The 20,714-nt window shown below is 40.9% G+C and overlaps 1 protein-coding gene across 2 annotated transcripts in view; it reads right to left on the reverse strand.

Moving 5' to 3' along the window:
* Nucleotides 1–20,714, reverse strand: part of LRCH2 (leucine rich repeats and calponin homology domain containing 2) — an 83,367-nt gene that overhangs the window by 34,829 nt on the left and 27,824 nt on the right. For both annotated transcript variants that reach the window (XM_018556705.1, XM_018556704.1), the window contains exons 2-10: nt 10,408–10,552; nt 10,126–10,252; nt 9,923–10,028; nt 8,945–9,081; nt 4,673–4,806; nt 3,726–3,813; nt 3,398–3,506; nt 476–579; nt 325–392 (exon numbers count right to left, since the gene is read on the reverse strand). In XM_018556705.1, the coding sequence (XP_018412207.1) occupies nt 325–392; nt 476–579; nt 3,398–3,506; nt 3,726–3,813; nt 4,673–4,806; nt 8,945–9,081; nt 9,923–10,028; nt 10,126–10,252; nt 10,408–10,552 (1,018 nt within the window). The remainder of the gene's footprint in view (nt 1–324; nt 393–475; nt 580–3,397; nt 3,507–3,725; nt 3,814–4,672; nt 4,807–8,944; nt 9,082–9,922; nt 10,029–10,125; nt 10,253–10,407; nt 10,553–20,714) is intronic.

Consider the following 20,714-nt stretch of genomic DNA (forward strand, 5'->3'; position numbering starts at 1 on the left):
TCCTAGGAAAGCCTGCATTTAAAAAAATAATTAAATCTGACCACAAACCAATTATAGTTTTCCTTAACCAAACATGTCCTCAGCAAGTAAGAAGCAGCATAAAAAATAATTATAAGGCTGCAGATTTGGTTTTATGCCGCACAGGTACAGTTTGTGACATCAATTACCTTGATGAACGAAGATGAAGCAAAAATCGGTGACTCAGAAAAATACAATGCAAATATGTATTGCAAGGGGAGGCCAGAAGAGCTGCCAGTTGGGCATCACCAGCATTGCTTCTGAACTACTGCGCCAGACTGAACTATCTATATGTTTACTATGTACCTCTGCTCTTCTTCCCATTCTTCATTCTCATCTGCCTTCTCCGACTTCTCACAAAGTTTTCCACGTTCCTAAAAACACAATAGTGCAATTTTTATGATGGGGCATTTTAGAACAGAGACAGCATTGCTCACCTACATTATGTTAGGGTTACCTTAATATAAGAAACAAAAGGACCACTAAGCTGTACATCACCATGATCAGACAGCGTAGAATCTTCACCATTGGGATCGTATTCATAGCCATCCTGATCCTGACCTGTTATGTTGATAATGAGAGAACAAAGTTAACAATCAACTTATATTTTGCATATTCTCTTTTTTTTCAGCTAGCATCTTGTTTTTTTACCAGATGAAAAACGTCCCGCACCCAGAATAAATTGTCTCCACGAAGGAGCACATCTTTTGACACTGTACACTGGTACCTGGCTTCTAAAAATTTACATAAGCTCTTTTAGTTGGAAGGTTCAGTTCCAGAAATCTGTACACACTTACTTAGAACCAATAAAGCTGCCCATAGACCTTACAATTATCTGCAGATTTTCTGTGGTCAGATGGAAAAGGTGCAACCGATTCCTCCATCTACACTTAACTGTGTGGATGGAGTAATCTCCACCTGGGCCAATCAGTTGCATTTTTTCCATCTGACCACAGAAAATGTGCAGATAATTGTAAGGTGTATGGGCACCTTTACACTCATTGGCCCTGATCAAAGCAGCAATATCACTTAAACTATCACAGGAGCGAGTTTGGAGCGGTGGCTACTTTACAACACACACAGGGACCATGGGAAACAAAAGTAGCCTCCAGAAGGAAGGCCAGTGCCAGCATAAATTCAGAGATAATTTGAGGATCTACAGCCGAGTGATACACAAATAAGATACATTTTTGTTAATAGTTAAGGTACTTGAATGCATTTTGAAGATTTGATTCCCGAGTTTGGCGTCACTTTAGGATGAAATAAATAGTAATTAAAGTGTATTTCTACTTATTCAGCCATACAGGGATAACACATACTTCATACATGTTCCTATTCACATATGAACCATAACAAACCACTATTTAAAAAGGAGGGTTACAAAAAGTAATTGATCACTCTCGGCTTATTTTCTTTAAGCAGATTTGGGGGGGTTGCTATATGTTCAACCCCGTATCAAAAGCCAGCTATTCTGAAATAGATTTTTGTACCCACAATAAAATAAATGTTCTTGGGGTCCATTAAGGGACGCAGTTTCAGTTTATACTGCCATCTAAAAAGGAGGTCTGAATACTGGTGCAAAAAAAAACAAAAAGAAAAACTGAGGCCAGAAAGGCCCTTGATGCAGAGAGGCAGTAATTAATCTGGTCTATTTTATCCAGTATTTATAAACGCAAAGGCTTTGAGATCCAGAATAGGACGAATGTACCCTTTTCGCCTTGGTAATGGTGAACAGGTTAGAGTAAAATCATTGAAAGCGTTCTGTAACAGGAACTGGAGCAATAACCCCTTGATGCAAGATACCAGAGAGTACAAAGTGGAGATCAGACAGACACAGAAAGACACCCAACATGGGGGGTGAGAAAGCGGCTGGGAATTAAACTCAAGCTTGTAACCCTGGGACACCACCTCTTGCACCCAGGTATCAGGAATTTATTCATGTTAGGGTCCACAAAGGCCAGCAGACACCCCAGCTGGAAAGTGGGATTGCACCTTCACACCAAGCTTGTAAGGAAAGTTGCTAGACTTGGCATGCGAGATGTTTGGAAAGAGAAGCAAGTTTGGGGGGGCGGGGGGTTCTTTATATCTTCATAGAGAAACAACTGAAAAAGGGATTGTGAAGGTAAGGTTTTGGAGGCCTTGGGAGCCCTGTAGGATCCAAGGCTAGAGATATTACTTGTAAAAACAATAGGCTGAGCTTACAGTTACAGGGCATGGCGCATCGCATCCATAAGGACCAAAATGGCCTCTTTCAATTTAGGAGTAATAGCAGAAGACAAACTCCTCGGGCAAAAGCTTGTCAGAGACTGAAGTGATTTAATATCAGAGAAGTTTCCAATAGCCAAAGGCTCATCAGGCACTGAATTTGCAGAGGAAGGTGCGGTAACACATTTGGGGCCTCTGCAGTCAGGATCAGAGATAAGCTAGGCAATTTGTAACATAATATGTTGCATGAATGTAGTAAAACAAAACCTGCTTCGAGTGAGCAGCAGGTCCAGCAACACCGTTAGCAGAGCCAGAAAGGACTCCAAGGAGAGGATAGACTCCAACACTAAGAGGTACACAATTCCATGTTACAAGTGCAGCACAAGTTCAAAAGCAATGCGGACAGTTATGGATCCAGAAAGTGCTCAGCAGCTAGCTTAGCCAGAACCAATCTGGAAAGCACTCAAGTGCCCAAGGGTCACTTTCACTCTGCAACATCTGATCCAGTGCGTCCAGTCACATTAACACCAAAAGTCGAGACAGAGGACAACTTTGCTAGGTAGCTGCAAGAAGGTAAAGAGAGCCCCTGTAGCCAAATGGAGATAAAAGGTGGTTGAAAAGAAAAAAAATAAAATTCCTAGAAAAAAAATAAAAAATAAACGAGAAGTCTTGGGTCAACAGGGATCTGGCAAGCAACCTGAGGTATGCTGGTAGTGGGAGGGTTCATCCTGGACCAGCCTACAGTTTGCTTGCCAGTGTCCAATCCTCCTGTAGGCGGCAGTATACCCCTGAGGGTTTAAGACTTCCTGTGCCCCTCAATGGACGGAAAAGTGTGGTTGCTAGTGGAGGTGCTGTCAGGAACCTATACTTGAACCACCTGACCACCACAAGAGGAAGAAAGAAAATACTGGAAGTCAATTACATTCTTTTAACCATTTGAAGTTCAAGAAAAAACTGGATGAATACAATACAGCAGAAAACCTGTTCAATATCATATTTCATTATTTTCCCGCCTAAAAATGGCAACTTTTGAGAAAAATGGAAATACCTGCTTAGGGTAAGCTAATAAATATTTATTTTCGGAGAAAAGATTGACTGGTTCCCATTGTGTGTGCCATTTTCTATCTTCCCCTAATTATTTTGGCAATATCAAACTATTCCAAATTAAGGTTACCTTTATGGGACTCCTGTTTACTCCCTATTACGTGATTGTCGTTTTTCAATGCCTGGTCTCTTGATTCTGATACCTGAGAATGAAGGCTGATTGTATCATCGTCTGAAGGCTGGAAAAAGAGTAAAAGCTTGGATCACTGAGGGTTCCCTGGACAAAACTATTGTTCAAACAAACCCTCTGCAAAGCGAGTATAAAAGGGTTCTGCTGCCCTAAGCAACCAATAATTCTCAAACAAAACAAAAAAAAGGTTAAAATGCATTGTGATTGGTTGCTATGGGCAACAAACCATTTATAAACTGGCTTCATTCAGTGTTCATTAAAAACTTACTTCTGTCGCCGAAAGACGTTTATCCCCATTATCACTACCAATCCCAGAGTCAGGACCATGATTTTTACTTGGATAAAAGTCTTCAATGCTGCAACAAAAAAACATAATGGACATTTGTATTAAACAAATTAAGGCCACATCCACAAGGCCGCAGAGGGCTTTACACCGTCAAGAAGGGGAGTATTTCTGCACCCAAAAGTCACAGGTTTTTGCATACTGCTGCGGCCAGCAGCCAATAAAAATCAATTACAGGTTGATAAGACACCATGGCAATGCGCACTAAATCACACATCCGAGCAGTCACTTGCCTACAATAGTGTTTCCCAGAAAAAAAGGACACTGTTTTATATTTATTTTTTTTTGGCTCAAAAAAAACCACACACTAGGTCTTATTTTGGGGGGATATCTTATTTATTTTTTTAATGTATAACAATCCAAAGTGGGTGCAAATCCAAATGAAATAATCCAAATTGGCAAAGTTAAGAATAGGGTGATCAGGGCAATCAGGGGTGCCATACCTTTCCAAGAGCAATTTGGTAACCAGAAAAAGCAAAGCAGACTTTCGCTATAGATTAATCACAGGCGGAGGGCATTCGGTATCACTCCGTCTGTGACAGGAGCCGGCGCTATAGAGGAAGCATCAGCTTATGCGGCTCTGCTACCTGTGCTGCCGCCTTGCTTCCTCTATCGCTGGCTTCATTGGCACCGCTGATTCTCTCCCGCGGCTCTTCAGGTTCCCCCTTATGCCACCACCAGCCCTGGCAATGGTCACAACTAGGTCTTATATTTTAGCAATTCCCAAAAATAGTACTAGGTCTTATTTTCAGGGTAGGTCTTATTTACAGGATATATATCTATCTATATATTATATATATCTATCTATAGATCAATATATATAATATTTATTACAATGCTAAGTCACCAAATAAACATGGTTATTGACATACCTGTCTGTGAGAGGCTGTGAAGGCAGTCTTTTCACCAACGATGGTAGGTCCAGTGAATCGGGCTTCTTCTCTGTCCTGCAGCACGCGTGAATATTTAAAAACTTGAACATATGCACCTTCCCTTTCAGACAAATCTGCATTAAAATCAAAGCAAATAAATACTGTTACATAAACACATATCGCTAGTAACAAATGAAAATAAAAGGATAATAATACAACGCACAAAGTAATGGGTAAGTCAAACAAGACAAGGTAACTATACAAATAACTTTTCTCTGGGCTTGGATCACTGCGGGTCCCCTGGACAAACTACAGTAGTGTCCAGGCAGGGTGATATCTTTTCCTATGGCATCAGCAAGATGGAGACCTGGGCCAAAAGTCAATTACTAAACCTATATTCCCTTTAGTAGAGGGAAATAACGGCTTATGTATGTGAGAATTTTTAAACTGCATCAGAAATACTTTTGAAGCCCCTGAAACGCACGGATAACATCAATGGGATCACTAAGGATAAGCTACACTACTAGTTTTGGGTGCAGGCTGTACTAGACGTATATGAATGCAGTCTGCACTATTTAGTATTCCTCTCATTAGACATTCAAGAGACATAATGATCTAAAATCCAAGATTTTGTTTTCATCAATACACTGGTTTTGTAATTCACCAGAGAAAAGCGTTTGCCTGTGACAGGTTGCAACACCCATGCACACAATTTATAAAAATCACTTTGCTTCATGACCAATCTGTGAGTGACAGGGAATCTCTGGTAACATGAACCAAACTAGCAACGGATGCAAGTCCTACAAATCAATGTTTAGAACAGGAAACCTGAGAAATTACATTTTCATGTGTTTTGCTTACAAAACATTTTCATGCAGTGTTGTAAAGCACAAGAAGTACTGCTTAGTCAGTCAGTCAGCCAGTATATGTAGTTTGGATAAAGAAGATTAAACAGGTACAACCTCAGCACACCTAACAATCTGCTTAACCCCTTCGTGACTGACGACGTACAGTGTACGTCGCCAGCATCGGGGCTGTTTAAACAGACTCCCGGTGACTTTTGCCGCCGGGACTCTGTTTAAACTTGTAGAGCCGACTGTCAGCTTTACAACAGAAGCAATCCTGGCGACTTACCTGTCGCCAGATCGCTTCCACGTCCCGAAGAAGGACGCAGAAGGCGTGCTTCCCGGGCTCCGTTGCCCCTCCTACGGGCCCGGGACCGGCGATCTTGGTGTCCGCGGGGAGCTAGGGAGGAAGTCGACGAACTTCCGTTCATCGATCCCCTCCCCGTTCTATGGGACCGGGAGCGATGCAGATTGCATCACTTCCGGTCCCTGGGCTGTCAGTTCTGGGCTCCTGGAGCCCAGCTATAAGCTATTGAAGTGCGATCTGCACTTCAATAGCTTATTTCCAGTGTAAAGGTGACACTGGGGGTCTTTTGGACCCCCAGCATCACCTTAAAGAGTACCTGTCACCACCATCTGCTATCACATGGGGGGGCTTGTAAGCCCCCCATGTGATAGCAGTCAAAGTAAAGTAAAAAAAAAAATTTTTTTAAAATTAAATAAAATAAATCTAATAATATGAAAAAAAAATTTTTAAAGTCCCCCGCCCTCGTGAGCACGCGCGTCGCCACGTAAACACGCGTCGGGTGCGCCTACGCATGAAAACGACGAACGCGCTACACATGTTGGGTATCGCCGCGCACGCCGGAGTGAGAGCAATAATTCTAGGGCCAGTATTTTGGGGTATCTCTAAATTGATGACCTGTGGGGGCTTTTAAAGCGTCTTCTATTGACTTTTTGGGGTACTGCAGTTTTTCGCCGTTTCACGGACGCACGCAATTTGTAACCTATGCATGTTGGGTATCGTTTTACTCGTTGTAACCTCATCTTTTATATTTCATTTAAAAAATTGGTAATTTGTTGTGTTTTGGGGCATTTAATTAAATTTGTCACTAAATTTTGGGGTTTAATAAGGAGTTGCGCTAATATTGCGCAACATAAAAATTTTCAACTACCACCATTTTATTCTATAGGGTCTTGGCATTCAGAAAATATATAATGTTGGGGGGTTTTACGTAATTTTCAGGCCTAAAATGTGGAATATAACATGGGTACAAAAAATGAAAAAAGGCCTCAGTCATGAAGGGGTTAAAAGGTAATGTAAACCCAAACCACCCAATTTCCATGATTGACCGTGACCCACATCAACATATTTGTGCAATGCAATGTAAAGCTAGCAGTCTCTACAATCTGATTTTAACATGTATTTCCAGGTTTTTTTTCAGATATTTTGCATTCATTGGGGAGGCTGGACTAATCACAGCTGGAAAATGACAATAGCCTGTCTGATCAAGTGTCAAGAGACTTATCCAAAAATCTCTAAAGAGAAACGTTACCTTGTCAGCTGGCTGCGGGCCACTTAGTACCGGCTCGCGGGCCGGAGGTGGCCCGCGGGCCGGTACTTTGAGACCGCTGATATAGAGCTTCATGTTGATGTGATTTTTAGTGACAGGGAGTAAAGGACTACTTTAAAGAAACAATGCAAATTAGGAAAAGATATGACATTTAAAGTAACCACAACTTGTAAGAGTTTCATGATCGAAATGTAGATAAGACCTGACTGTCAGGAAAACCACATGATAAACAATGAATGAGTTGACAGGAAAACAAAGTAAATTTTGCTCTATAGTCATTTAAACAGTCGAGTCATAATCAGATGTAATACAAAAACAATGCCCACATTTCTGAAAACTTCAGTGGGATACAAATTAAAGAATTTTGGTCTATTAGGCATCAGCATAATGTCATAAAATGAAGAGCTGCTTAAAATACTAAAAACACAAATAAAACTTTAGACCATTCACACCATACTGGTGCATTAATTTCACAACACTGTGCGATTAATATACGCTATCGCAAACAAACTTAGCACTTAATACTGTGCACTAGGTGTGCATTGCCATTCGTTTGAATGAATTTGTAGAAATGTCACCAGCACACGAATGGTTCAATGAAATAAGCAAAAGTCCACTTATTGAAGAAACATCGCCATTCAAAAACTAGCGCTTTCGGGGCCACACAGGGTCCCCTACATCGGGCTCAGAATGAGCCTGATGTAGGGGACCCTGTGTGGCCATGAAAGCACTAGTTTTCGAACAGTGACACTGTGGCGCTAGTTTTTGAACATCGCCAATCAAAAACTAGTGCTTTCGGGGCCGCACAGGGTCCCCTTCATCAGCCTTTTTCCGAGCCTGATGATGTCATGATGAAGGGGACCCTGTGCGGCTCCGAAAGCGCTAGTTTTTGAATGGCGATGTTCCCTCAATAAGTGGACTTTTGCTTATTTAATTGAACCATTAGAGCGCTGGTGACATTTCTACAAATTCAGTTTCTGCACAGTGCCATCCGTGATTGCTGCAAGCACCCACCTATATATCAGGTATTTATATCCAGGGAGCAGTGCAACAAGATACATGTTTTAGACATCCATTTGAATGGCACCCCAAAGCACCGCCTGGCCACTAAGCGCTGCGTCCGCAAAGGACAGTACCACAATTCCGTGTGTTGCGGTGAAAACAAGATGAATGCATCCACTATTTTGCAACGCGACATATTGCGATACGGCAGCACACAAAGTCCAGGAAGTGCTTTGGGATGCCATTCAATTAGTGTCAATGCACCTAGTGCATAGTAAAGCATTCTAGGTGCGTTGTGCAATAGTGTACCATTAACATAATATAGTGCGATTAGGCCCTAACTCATAAATAGCAGGCCCCTAAAATCACTGGTATTTACACTGCCTCAGTGGCCAAAGTAATGATAAACTGGCTCACATACAGTATTACAATTTATATAATCTGATTGTCTGCGGTCATTAATGTCTATGGGTACCTTTCCCTGTGCTGCCAATTGACATGAAGAGGTAAAAGGGTGGGCAAAACCATTTTCCAGTTACCAAGCAAAAAATCGCATTTCCACAATTAAAGAAAGGCAGGTAGACATGCTTTTTAGTTGAACATAGTGATCAGTTATTAATTTTAAAATGATATCCTGCAAAGCACATAATCACAGTTGTATGTCCCCAGGCAACTTGGGTGAGTCAAGGAAAGGTCCATTATTCATTTAAAGCAGAAAATCCTGTTAGATGTTATTTGAAAGCAATAAAAACTACTTCTTTCTTTTCAAAAAGCAGAACACATTTTATAAATCACAGATGTTAAAACTGGGTTTATTACAGGAAACATTCATTACTGGCTTGCACACTCACCTGTGCTGGAGGGATCTGCATTGGATTATTGTCCAATAATAACACTTCAAGCTGACTCAGCTTCCTGTAACTAACTGGGATTTCTGTAATCTTATTACATGAAAAATCCAGTTTTACCAAAGGAAGTGAAGATAACTCTAAGGGAATACAAAACATAACATGTAAACATTTTGTACAGTTCATTTCAAGCTAGTATAATATTTAGAGATGCCAAAGAAATCTAAACAGACATATAGGCCTATAAAAGAACCACAAAAAAAAAAATCAAACAATGCTCAGTAATCACACCTCCCCTGAGGAGGAAGATTTGTCATCTGACAGCTGATCAGTAATGCAGAGCACAGATAAGAAAATCTCACTGGTTGCAGGAGGCACACAGCAGTGAAACCCGCTGTAAGTGTGCAAAGCTCCATTTTGCAAAGCATCAGCTATATGTTACAACCACTTATATCCAAATAGGCATTAGCTTTATTAGCTTTAACAGCTTAAACTGCTCAAGCTTTGAATATATCAGTACCTTAACCACTTCAGGACCACAGAATGTACCTGTACGCCCTGATCTTGAAGTAGCTATAACAAGATCATGGCTGCTGCTGCAGACATAATCTTGGCACTTGTTTCTAAAAGGTTCTGCTTTTGTCTCACAAAACACTACATCACTTTCCCCTATACATTGCTTTACTCTCATCAGTCTTAGTGCTTTATGTTTGCTCACTTAATACACACTGAGATCACATACGAAATAAATAAAAGCAAATCTTAGAAATGCAGATTCTAGAAAATTTTCAAGAACATCCAATCTACTTAATGATGTTTGTAGGTTGTTTGAGCAGCAAACATGAAGTTGTTTGAATGATGGTGTCTACAGTCCTTACAACAGAAGACAGACATTCCCATGCCCACATTAATACTCCACAAGGCATTTCATTGGTGCAACTGGTAGACAAAGCACGTTTTCAAAGCTACAACAAAGCTTACCATCAGGCAAGACTTGGAGATTGTTTCTTCTCAAATTAAGTTCTCTGAGTGAATGGAGTTTTCCTACTTGTGAAGGAAGAACTTGTATTTCATTACAGCTGACATCCTGAGAAATGCAGGTAACCGAATCAAGATTAAAGAACACAAGACGACTATGAATCACAACAGCAACAAAAAGAAGACATGTAAAAGAAAGTGCTTACCAGCTCCATTAAATCTCTTAATTTCCCAACCTCTTCGGGAATAGAAACCAATTTATTATTACTAACGACCAAAACTTTCAGTGGCAAGTCAAAGAGATATTTTGGCAACGTTGATAAAAGATTCCGACTGAAAAGAAGAAAATAAGTCATATTCAGGAACAATGATTCAAAGTAGAACTTAGAAAGTAAAAAAAAAAAACCACAAAAACAAAAAAATGGCTAACTGAAATGTTTGAGAGCAGCCACAAACATCAGGTGCGTTTATGCAAATAAGCCACTTACCTGACATTTAAATATGTTAACATTTGAAGATGTTTAATGGTTTCTGGAATGCACTTGATGCAGTTGTGATATAAATTTAAGGTTTCAAGCGGTGCAAACAGGCAAACGTCATGTGGAATTTCTAAAAATCTGTTTTTTGAGAGGTCTAGAGAAACAAAAACAAATAAGAGGTGGTTAATATGCATCATGTGGTACTGTGCATGAGGTCTGCATGGGGCTTAACCCACCCTCTTGTACCACAAGATACCTGTAAATATTTCCTGGTCAGGCCAGGCATTTATTTTGCATCGAGGATCTGAAATTACATTTACAAAGAGGATGGGGAAAGGGTGTGTGCTTTTGGTTGCAACTGCAGTTCTATTTTCTGTTGACATATTTAAGCCACAAGCACCCCAAAAAGACACACAAATTAGATATATCTGGTCAAGAGGAAAATAAGTTCTTGAATATAGCAGTTAGGCCCCTTTCACACAGGTTGATCAGGAAGAGATCCGTACACTGATCCCCTCCTAATCTGAGCAATATGGATGAAGGAAGAAACTGGAACCAACGGACCCCATGTCGGTCCATGGGGAATTGGATGTAAAACAGACAAGTGTCCATGTAAATCAGATCACACTCAGTCCAGTACAATCAAGTCCGCTGAAACAGACCACCGTTGCGTTTGTTTTTCCAGACCAGGCCGGAGTAACTGAGTGTAAACAATGTCTGTTTACACACAGCTGCCCATAGACTAGCATAGAGCATCCAATCAGGTCCACCTGAAAAACCCGCCAATAGCCATCCCATCGGTAGTGCGCTCACCATCTTTATTGTTTCCACCTGAAAAACCGACAACCAAACCCTATCTCACCGACCGTGTGAAAGGGGCCTTGAAAACCAGAATTTGGAAGAAGGATTCAATCTCACTCCTGTCTGTCGACATGAATAGTTACATAGTTGTCAAGGTTGAATAAAGGCCCAGGTCCATCAAGTTCAACCTACGTGAGTGTGTATGTCTGTTTGTGTACAAGCTACTAAGAGTACCCCTGTATATTGTGCTCTCTGAGGAAAGCATCTAAATGGTTCTTGAATGAGTCAATAGCTGATACCACTTCCTGGGGAAGGAAGTCCCACAATTTGAAACACTCTTACAGTGAAGAATCCCCTTTGCGGTTTAAGATTAAACCTTTTTTCTTTCAATTTCAGGTGGTGACCTCATGTCTTCTTGAACTAACAGTAAACAATTACAGATATTACCATCATCATTAAACAAGTGTTATATTAGTACCATGTCCCCTCTGAGTCTCCTCTTTTCCAGAGTGAACACATTTAATGCATGCAGTCTTTCCTCATAGCTTTGGCCCTCTGACCTTTTTATTAGTTTTGTTGTCCCTCATCTGGACTCTCTCCAGCTCAAGGACATCCTTTCTGTGGATCGATGACCACAACTGAACCGCAGATGACATTGAACCATTGTTTTGTCAAGGGGCAGAATGATCTATTTGTCCTTTTTTAATGCACGATAATACTTTACTAGGCTTATTTGCTGCAGCCTGACATTGCAAGCGGTAAATAAGGCTGCCGTCAACAACAACCCCTGCATCATTTTACACCCCTTATTCCCCCAGAGGAGCTCCCATTAATGGAGTAGCTTTGCATGCAAAATGTTAACCCTAAAATACATAAACTTTATATTTTTAAATATTAAACCTCTTCTGCCATGCAGGTGTCCACTTCCCTATTTTATCCAGGTCTTCCTGCAATACTATGGTCCTTTGGAGAGTTTGTCACACTACAAATGTTGGTATTGTCTGCAAATACTGACCACTTAGAGAAGGAGGAGCCATTTATTGACACTATTTGGACACATTCCTGCAGCCAGTTCTCCATCCATGTGCACACCATTTCATCAATACCCAATGACTGTAGTTTGTGTAATAAATGGAGCAGAATTAGAGACCGATACAAAGAGGAGAGGGCAGGGCTTGAAAGCAACCGATAATGCCTGCCAAATACCAGTAGAGGTTTATTAGAAAATAGTCGTTTTCAAAACATTTGTCAAATTTAGTAATAGATAATAGTAGGGATGCGCCAATACTTTTCCTCAAGTACTCACAGATACCAATACATTTTTAGTTTTTTACATTTTAGTGTAATATGACTAAAACAATACACAGACATGATTTTAGGACAGTGGTGGAGCACCAGGGCCCAGTCACAGCTACAACCGATGTGACCCTGGTAGCTCGGTCACTGATGCCAAGCTGTAGAGGGACTACAATTCCCAGCAATACATTATACAGCCATGCAGAATACCACCAGCTACAAACCCCAGCAATCCATCCAACAGCAATGTAGAAAAATATGAAGCTACATACTCTGTTACTCACTAGGGCTGTGTGCGGGCTCGCACTAGGACTTCTTGGGCAGGAAGAGGAGGAAATGTGTGGCTGGACCGGCACTGTAAAGCACAGCAAGCGCCAGACCCTCAGGCAGCTGCTCATGTTTAAAAATTGTTATCGGTGCAACCCTTTTAATAGGGTTGAATCAAGGATCAATTTCGACTGTAGTGATGAAAAACAAAATTTAAGCAGGATGGAAAACTTTTGTCCAATGAACGAAAAAGTAAACATGAATGCGGTTTCCAACACACACACACACCAAAATTGAATGCTAAAACCAAGGGACATTTCAAATGTCATTCTAGAAGTCTCAGACAGCATTATCGGACGCTCTAAAAAATGTTTTTAAACGAAAGTCTGTTTAAAAAAAGCTTACAAGTGTATGGCCAGCTTAAGGATAGACAAAAAGGACTTCCATTGCCAAGGAAAGCTGAAGATGCAAGGTCACCTGAAGCATGCTACCCTTTAAACAGCCTGACCATACACACATTACCGGAATGCATTGGTTGTGTCACCAATGTGCTAGGTCTAGGGACAGGAATAGCTGTTCCATGAAGAGCCATGGATGAAAAAGTGGGCTAGGGCAAAACAGCAGCTGCACAAACTTAATTAAAGTGCTACAGTATTCAGAGCCAACTTGTCTTGTACCAGTTGATGGAGAAAGTTGCCCGAGTCTAGGTCCACTTTAAGATGAGCTTCTGCCTACCAATGAGTCTCAGTGGATATCCCAAGTACTTACGGACTACATATACCCCAATTAAACATTCTTGCTGGGCAATTACATTTTGTTTGGTATACAGTGTACATGCTGTGGTGTTTATTATATACTCCACAGTGTAGCATACACTATAATATACAAAGTTGATGACTCCACTCTGTACACTATGATGTACATTCCTTTCTGCGCACCACTCTGTACATTATAAACTCCACCCAGCTTCATATTAGACATTTGCTATATGTTGTATACACCATAACCACCATCCCCCCATTAACTTACCCCGTCTCTCGCCTCATCTCCTGGTCGAAAATTTGAACTGCGCATGCGCCTGCCACAAGACCCTTTGCAGCCACCTGAGAATGTTCAGGAGTTCGGACGGGAGCGCGCAGCAGAGACACAGATACGTTTTAGCAAAAACAAAAAATTTTCCCTGAAAGGGGATCCCACTGTTGTTTCGAAATTTAGGTATACAAAAATGGTTTTTCATAGAAAATATTTATTAAATATATTAAAATTGCACATATCAAAAAATTCTATATCAAAAACATATACCGTATATACTCGAGTATAAGACGTCCCGAATATAAGCCGAGGTACCTAATTTTACCACAAAAAACTGGGAAAAAGTATTGACTCGAATATAAGCCAAGGATTAGAGAATTACAAAGCTGGAAAGGATGAACCAACCCCTGCACCACTGAACATGTTTTGGATTTGAAGTACATCCATATACCACTGGATCTAGCCACACAGGATCTCCCTTCTGATTGAAATCTAATCAGGAAACGAATTAAAGCAGCTGCTCAGTAAAGGCTTGTTCCCATAGTGGACAACTAAGCCGAGATAGAGCTATTATCTCCTGAGATACAAGCCTTGCTTCCTCTGGCGATGTCTCCATTGGCACTGCTGATTCTCTCCTGCGGCTCTTCAAGTCCCCCCTTATGCCACCACCGGCCCTGGAAATGGTCACAACTAGGTCTTATTTTCGGGGTAGGTCTTATATTTTAGCAATTCCCAAAAATAGTACTAGATCTTATTTTCGGGGTAGGTCTTATTTTCGGGGAAACAGGGTATCTTAGAAAGCACATATGCCGGACGAAGAAACCACCTTGATCCTGTAACTTCAACCCCAGGAAAACAAAGTATCCTTCAGCAGAAGTTCACCCATTGGAGTGATTGATCCTTTCTATACCACTCGTTCTCCTACTCTTCAATTTTGGACGAATCTATCACTTCAGAAAAAGCATGTGTTCAGTAAAAGCATATTTCTACATTATTTCTACATATTTCTACATATTTCTCGCAAAAGCCGAGATGAGGCTAGACATCTCCTGATCCATCGACACATCAAGCTGAACACATCTACACTAAGGGAACAACTACTCCGATTGTTCAATTTTTGCCCTTGGGTGAACATACACAGTACTGTGAGTGAAATGTATATATTCTTTCCAACTAAATGAGACTTTTTGAAGTTTGACTGTTTCTTTCCTTTAATATTTTTTCATTTCTTTTTCCATATAGGTTTTTCGGTGGAGAGATATATATATATACACATATCTTTTTCACCGTTACCATAGATCCGATATCTCCTCTCTAAACCAAGGAGAACTCGAGTCATAATAGAGTTCTTTGATAATAAATTGTTACATCTTTATAGAGTGAAGCGCTTCACGGTGTGCCGTTAACCCACGTTTAACCTATAATTGACCGCACGCATGTTTTCATTTACTAGCCGTATGCAGTCATTTATATGTGTGTATATGCTTTTGATATAGATTTTTTGATATATGTGCAATTTTACGGTGGGATTCCCCTTTCGGGGAAAAATTTTTGTTTTTGCTATTAGATATAAAAGGGGACCCTCCATTGTATTTAAATTTAATCTTCATTGATTATTATTACACTTTTTTCAATCCTTCTCACCGCATTATATATTACAGATAAGTTTTAACCCTTTTGAAAAGTTGTTTTTTTTAAAATGTTTTTGCATATATCTACTGCTTACTAGGAGGTAGATATATGCAAAAACATACGAGGCTTTAATAACCCTTTAACCTCTTGCCGTCCGCCCGTAGTAAAAAAACGGACGGACGGCACTGCAGCATCTGCACATTTTTCCTTAATATAGTAAAAAAATAAAAACCCCAGTGGTGAATAAATACCACCAAAAGAAAGCTCTATGTGTCCCCAAAAAAGGGTATAAAATTCATTTCAGTACAGCGCTGCATGACGGAATAAATGTCAGTCAAAGTACCGCAGCGCTGAATACTGAAAAATGGCCTGGATGGGAAGGGGGTTTAACACCGCGGATGTCAACTGGTTAAAGTGTAACGAAAGTAGTTTTGTTAAAAAGTGCCAACAGGCAGCCGAGACTGTGCATGTCTCTTCTATCATAGATGCTTCTCCCCGCCCATCAGCACTTATTGCGGTTAGCGTACATCAAGCTGCATAGGCGCAGCTCAGTGTACAGTTTTGGCACAACTCTGTGCCAGGACGAGTTATCTCCTGTGCACACACATGGGAGTTATAAGTCATTCCAGCCAAATAAGATGGCCAAAGACTCTGGAACCTGGAAGAAAAACAAGTGATGATGGAAACGCCAGTGATGAAGGGCAGTGCTGGGAGGGAATACTCTGCAAATATGCATATTGTCAAAAAGCTCCTGGGGGGTCCAAAATTTTTCTTCTGGAAGCTTCAATGTGCTTTAAATTAAGACAGGTTTGGCCCACAAAGTGGAAAGCCTGCAGTCAAGTAGTGTTAATGTGTAAATTGTTACTGCTGGGGCAGTGTATGAAGAGGACACCTGTTGGGTAAGTGTCCATGCCAAGACCCTTTTAAAAGCCATTGTTGCTAAGCCAGCATTTGAGAAGGACTTACTAACAGTGTGTTTCCAGGTTTGTCAGCACTAAACTGTGCGGTTGCTGAATGGTGAGCTCTATTTGGTTGATATTCTGTCTCTATCATTTAAAATACACCTACAATAAAAATGATAGACCTTTCATTTCTTTGCAAGTGGGCAAACTTACAAAATCTGCAGGGGATCAAATAATTATTTTCCTCACTGTATTGTAACTACTAGGCTATATAGTAGAGATATACATACACATACAGTCTATATTCATATGACACCCCATCTGATTTCATTTCTAGTGACTCTTGTTTTCCTTATAATGTGCTAATCAGTTTTCATTTATCTTCCCAACATCCAGAAGACACCGCCAAGACAACTGTGTTTATTTAGGGATTGTTCACAATACCCACTATAATCTATCATGACAGCGATGTCAGCACGGCTGTGTGCATAAATCAAGCCATAACCCGCCTAAAGAAAACAAATCTAAAACCTGAAATTGCCGGAAAAGGTAAAGAGAAGGACAAAGCATGTTAGGAACTTGTAATCAGCCACAGAAAATCAATTGCCATTTTATTAAACAGTCAAATCACTCTAGATTTGTCCCATCCACATTCCACAGAAGTGCAAAGCCAAAGTGACATAAAAGGCTGCCTAAATCACTTACAACGGATGCTGCTCCTTGTTATATAAAAGTTGTGGCTTCTTGCAAAATCAGCTGGTCCCCTGAACACTGGCCCTCATATCCTGTTGTAGGGTGGCTCCTTTCCCTTGCAGGGCCCTATGGAAACACCCTTGTGTGTGTTAGTAAGCTGTGTGTCTCCACAAACACATAGGCACAGCAAGGCAAGACACTCCCCTCTGCTCTTTGCAAGTGGATGGACAGCTGCTCTGTCCTTCGTGTTATTTTACTCAAAAGGAAGTGCAGGGAAGTAAAGCAAAGCGAGCTGGAACCAGCTGTAGCTCGCGGTATGCTGAGACGCTGCAGCTGAAGCAGATCCCGACAATTATGTCTGGATCCGCACAGCTGTGTGACTGACAGCTGACTCTGCCTATCTAGAGGCAGAGCCAGCTGTACCCGCCCCATCCCCCGTCCGTTCCGCCAGTCAGCGCTAGCGGATCGGAGCGCGGAGGGGGGAATACAGCTCCTCCCCTGTCACGGCTCTCTGATAGAGAGGTGAGCGAACGCCGGTATGTGTTCGCTCACCTCTCAATCTGAGCCAACCTTTGACAGTTTCATTGTCACAGGTCGGCTAGAACTATGAGCTGAGTGAAAAGCACTCACCTCATAGTTCTCCTTTAAGTGATAGATGAGCTGGATGTATTCCATTGTTCGTGCAGAAATTCCGAATAGCAGCTCAGAAGCCAGAGAAGTAGAAACTGGGCTAAGCCAAGGCAGGACATGTACAAAGGTTTTACAATGGTAGTCAATATGCTACCTAACTAAAACGTGTCCCATGTCCCGCTAAGGAGATTTCCCTTCACTTCCTTTCTTAAAAACAAGAAATAAGAGGAAATCTCTACAAAGTGAGGGGTATTCTCATGTTGGTTAGCTCCTAAGATATATACAGACTGCCCTTTGACAGCCTTATTAGGTTATAATGCTGACCCACCAACCTTAGTACTTCTGAGTCCAGCCCAAAACAAGTATAGTTAGTGAAAGTCTGAAGCCCTTATCCACAGACCTGTTCTAGCTTAGTGACTCAAAAACTATTGAAGGCAAAGGACTAGTAGGACAGCCAGACTTCTCGCATTTACAGAGTGAGAAGTCACCAATGATAGCCACCATATTCCTCTCAGAAAAACTTCCTTTTAAGGGCCCTTATCCTACAGAGCACACATTTCACAGCTCTGAGATGCATCTTCTAATTCTTCTCAGGAACAGTTAACAAACCTCAGGCAGTTTCAGATTCGATATCAGGGGCATATCAATAAGTGACCAGCCCAAAGTCATAGTCATTGAGCAATGAGGGAAAGATGTTACACCCTATGCAATACAACTAGTGGAACGGCACAAATCCCTATAAAAGGAAGCACAATTGAATTCAAAATAGACAAGAGGTAAAAAAAAATAATCTAGATATTTTGGCCAAATCAGTCAGGTATGACCAGTTGTGCAACAACAAGTGACACTGAGGGCTAGTTCACACCAAGCGCTTTCCAGGAGCAAAGCAGTTACAGACCGGATCAAAACTGCGTTCAATGTATTCTAATGGTATTTTGGGCTCTAGTTCCCACCGCAGCGGTCAGTTCAAGAGCATGTAAAAAAACTGCAGCAAGCCCTATTTTACCTGCTCTGGAACACATGCAAATGCCCTGGAACGCACTTAAAAGTCCATTTTAAAAATCTTTTTTTTGCAAAAACGGCCCTGAACGTGGCAAAACGCAGCAAAACACACCCCACTGCGTGTGCAGAAAATCGTGCAGATCTGGTCTGCATTTGGTGTGAACAAGCCCTGACTGACATGCTGTGTGATCACATGTATGTTCTTGCTAATCACCCAGACTGAAGACTTACAGGATTTGCTACAGAACTACTATGAGGGGGAAAAAAAACAAACACATTTGGAACTGCTTTTTTTATCGCAGTCCCTGTAAGCAAACTTTTAAGTAATTACAGCTGTCTTTATTGGTACAAGTGTATCAACCACAAAACCCAAAGGGGAAACCAATTTTCTATTGACATATTATTGAGTTTGGTTTATTTCTGTAGATCTCCTTTAACCACTTATTCTAACCTAAATTTACAGGTATAAAGCCAATATTTGCAATTATGTTGCTGTTTTAAAGAAACAGTCTAGGCATCAAACTGCCTCTACTCAGCAGAAGGTACTGATGACCTCAGAACACAAATGCTGAATGGTAGTACCTACTGCCTAGGCAAACAGATGTAGGTAGGTACAATTTAGGTCAAACTGCAATAAGACTATTGACAGATACTTCACCCATACAAAGCTGTAAGTGCCAGTTCACACCTAGGTGTTTTGTTGCAAGTGTACAAAAACGATCAAGACAAGGAACCCCATTCATTTCTATGGTCTAGTTCACACCTGTCGCAAGCAGAAAAATGCCTTTCACTGGAAAAAGTAAATGAGCTACTTTTTGGTACATTACAGTGTTGTATGGTCCCATAGGCTTCAATGGGAATTTTTTTGAGACAAAACGCACAAAACGCACGTTAGAGGTTTCCCATTGAAGTCTATGGGACCAAAAAGCGCTGTAATCTGACAAAAAGTAAATCATGTACTTATTCTAGGGGCAGGCATTCCACCGCTTGCAAGAGAACCCTGTTTGATACCACGCATTGAACATGTACTTTGGGGGGGCATCCCATGAATTAATAAACTGGCAATATCCTCCATTTAAACATCTCTTCTTGTGATCTAAAAGGACTCTGACAAGCCCCCAAATCTGTCTGTTTATCCTTAGATGTAAGGCATCTAAGGATGTACAGACTTTATAATGATTACTCGACTTGATCAGTTTACTTCTCATTCCATATTATTTTCAAAAGTCAGCAGAGAGATCTTCAAAAGCGGCAATACAAATATACAGAACCTTGGGTTAGCACTAATGCATTCAAAACGCAGCATTTCTGTACTTTAGCAACCTTGGCAAAGTATAGAAGGGTTCACATCTGCCAGGTTTTTGTTCAGTGCCAAGTCATTGCAGTCTGAGTCTCCAAATGGAGAAGTTCTCTTACTTTGTGTCCTGTGATCGCTGCTACAGAGACAGGAAGTAATAGAGGAGCTTCCTGACAAGAACAAACCCAGACATAAAATCTGACACTGGCTCTATTACGTCACTGAGTTCTACTTTAAAGTGACACTAAACTCAGAAGTTAAATCTTAAAAAATGAATTTAAGTGCCCTAGTAACAAACGTGTAGCTTATTTCTATACCACTCAACTGTAGAATCATCTCCGAATTGGTGCCGGCACTGTTCTTCCTTCTGGAGCTTCACTGTGTGGGTGGCTAGTTTTGTTCCTTGTGTGTGTGTTGTAAAGTAGCCTAGTAGACTACAAGATCACATTTAGTTTACTAATTTGTATTAAAATTATTGTCCATCACAGGAGTGAGCTTGGAGCAGTGACTACTTTACAACACACACAGGGATCATGGGGAACAAAAGCAGCCACCCTCCAGAAGGAAGGACAGTGTCAGCACCAAGTCAGAGATGATTTGAGGATCTAAAGCTGCTAGATACACAATTAGATACATTTTTGTTAATAGTTAAAACGGTACTTGAATGTATTTTTAATATTTAAAGGGGTTCTAAACCCTCCATTTTTTTTGCCTATATCTACTGCTAGCAAGCAGTAGATATAGGCAAGAAGTAAAAAAAAAAC

Source organism: Nanorana parkeri, unplaced genomic scaffold, assembly GCF_000935625.1.
Source record: "Nanorana parkeri isolate BGI_ZX_2015 unplaced genomic scaffold, ASM93562v1 scaffold248, whole genome shotgun sequence".
Taxonomy (NCBI): domain Eukaryota; kingdom Metazoa; phylum Chordata; class Amphibia; order Anura; family Dicroglossidae; genus Nanorana; species Nanorana parkeri.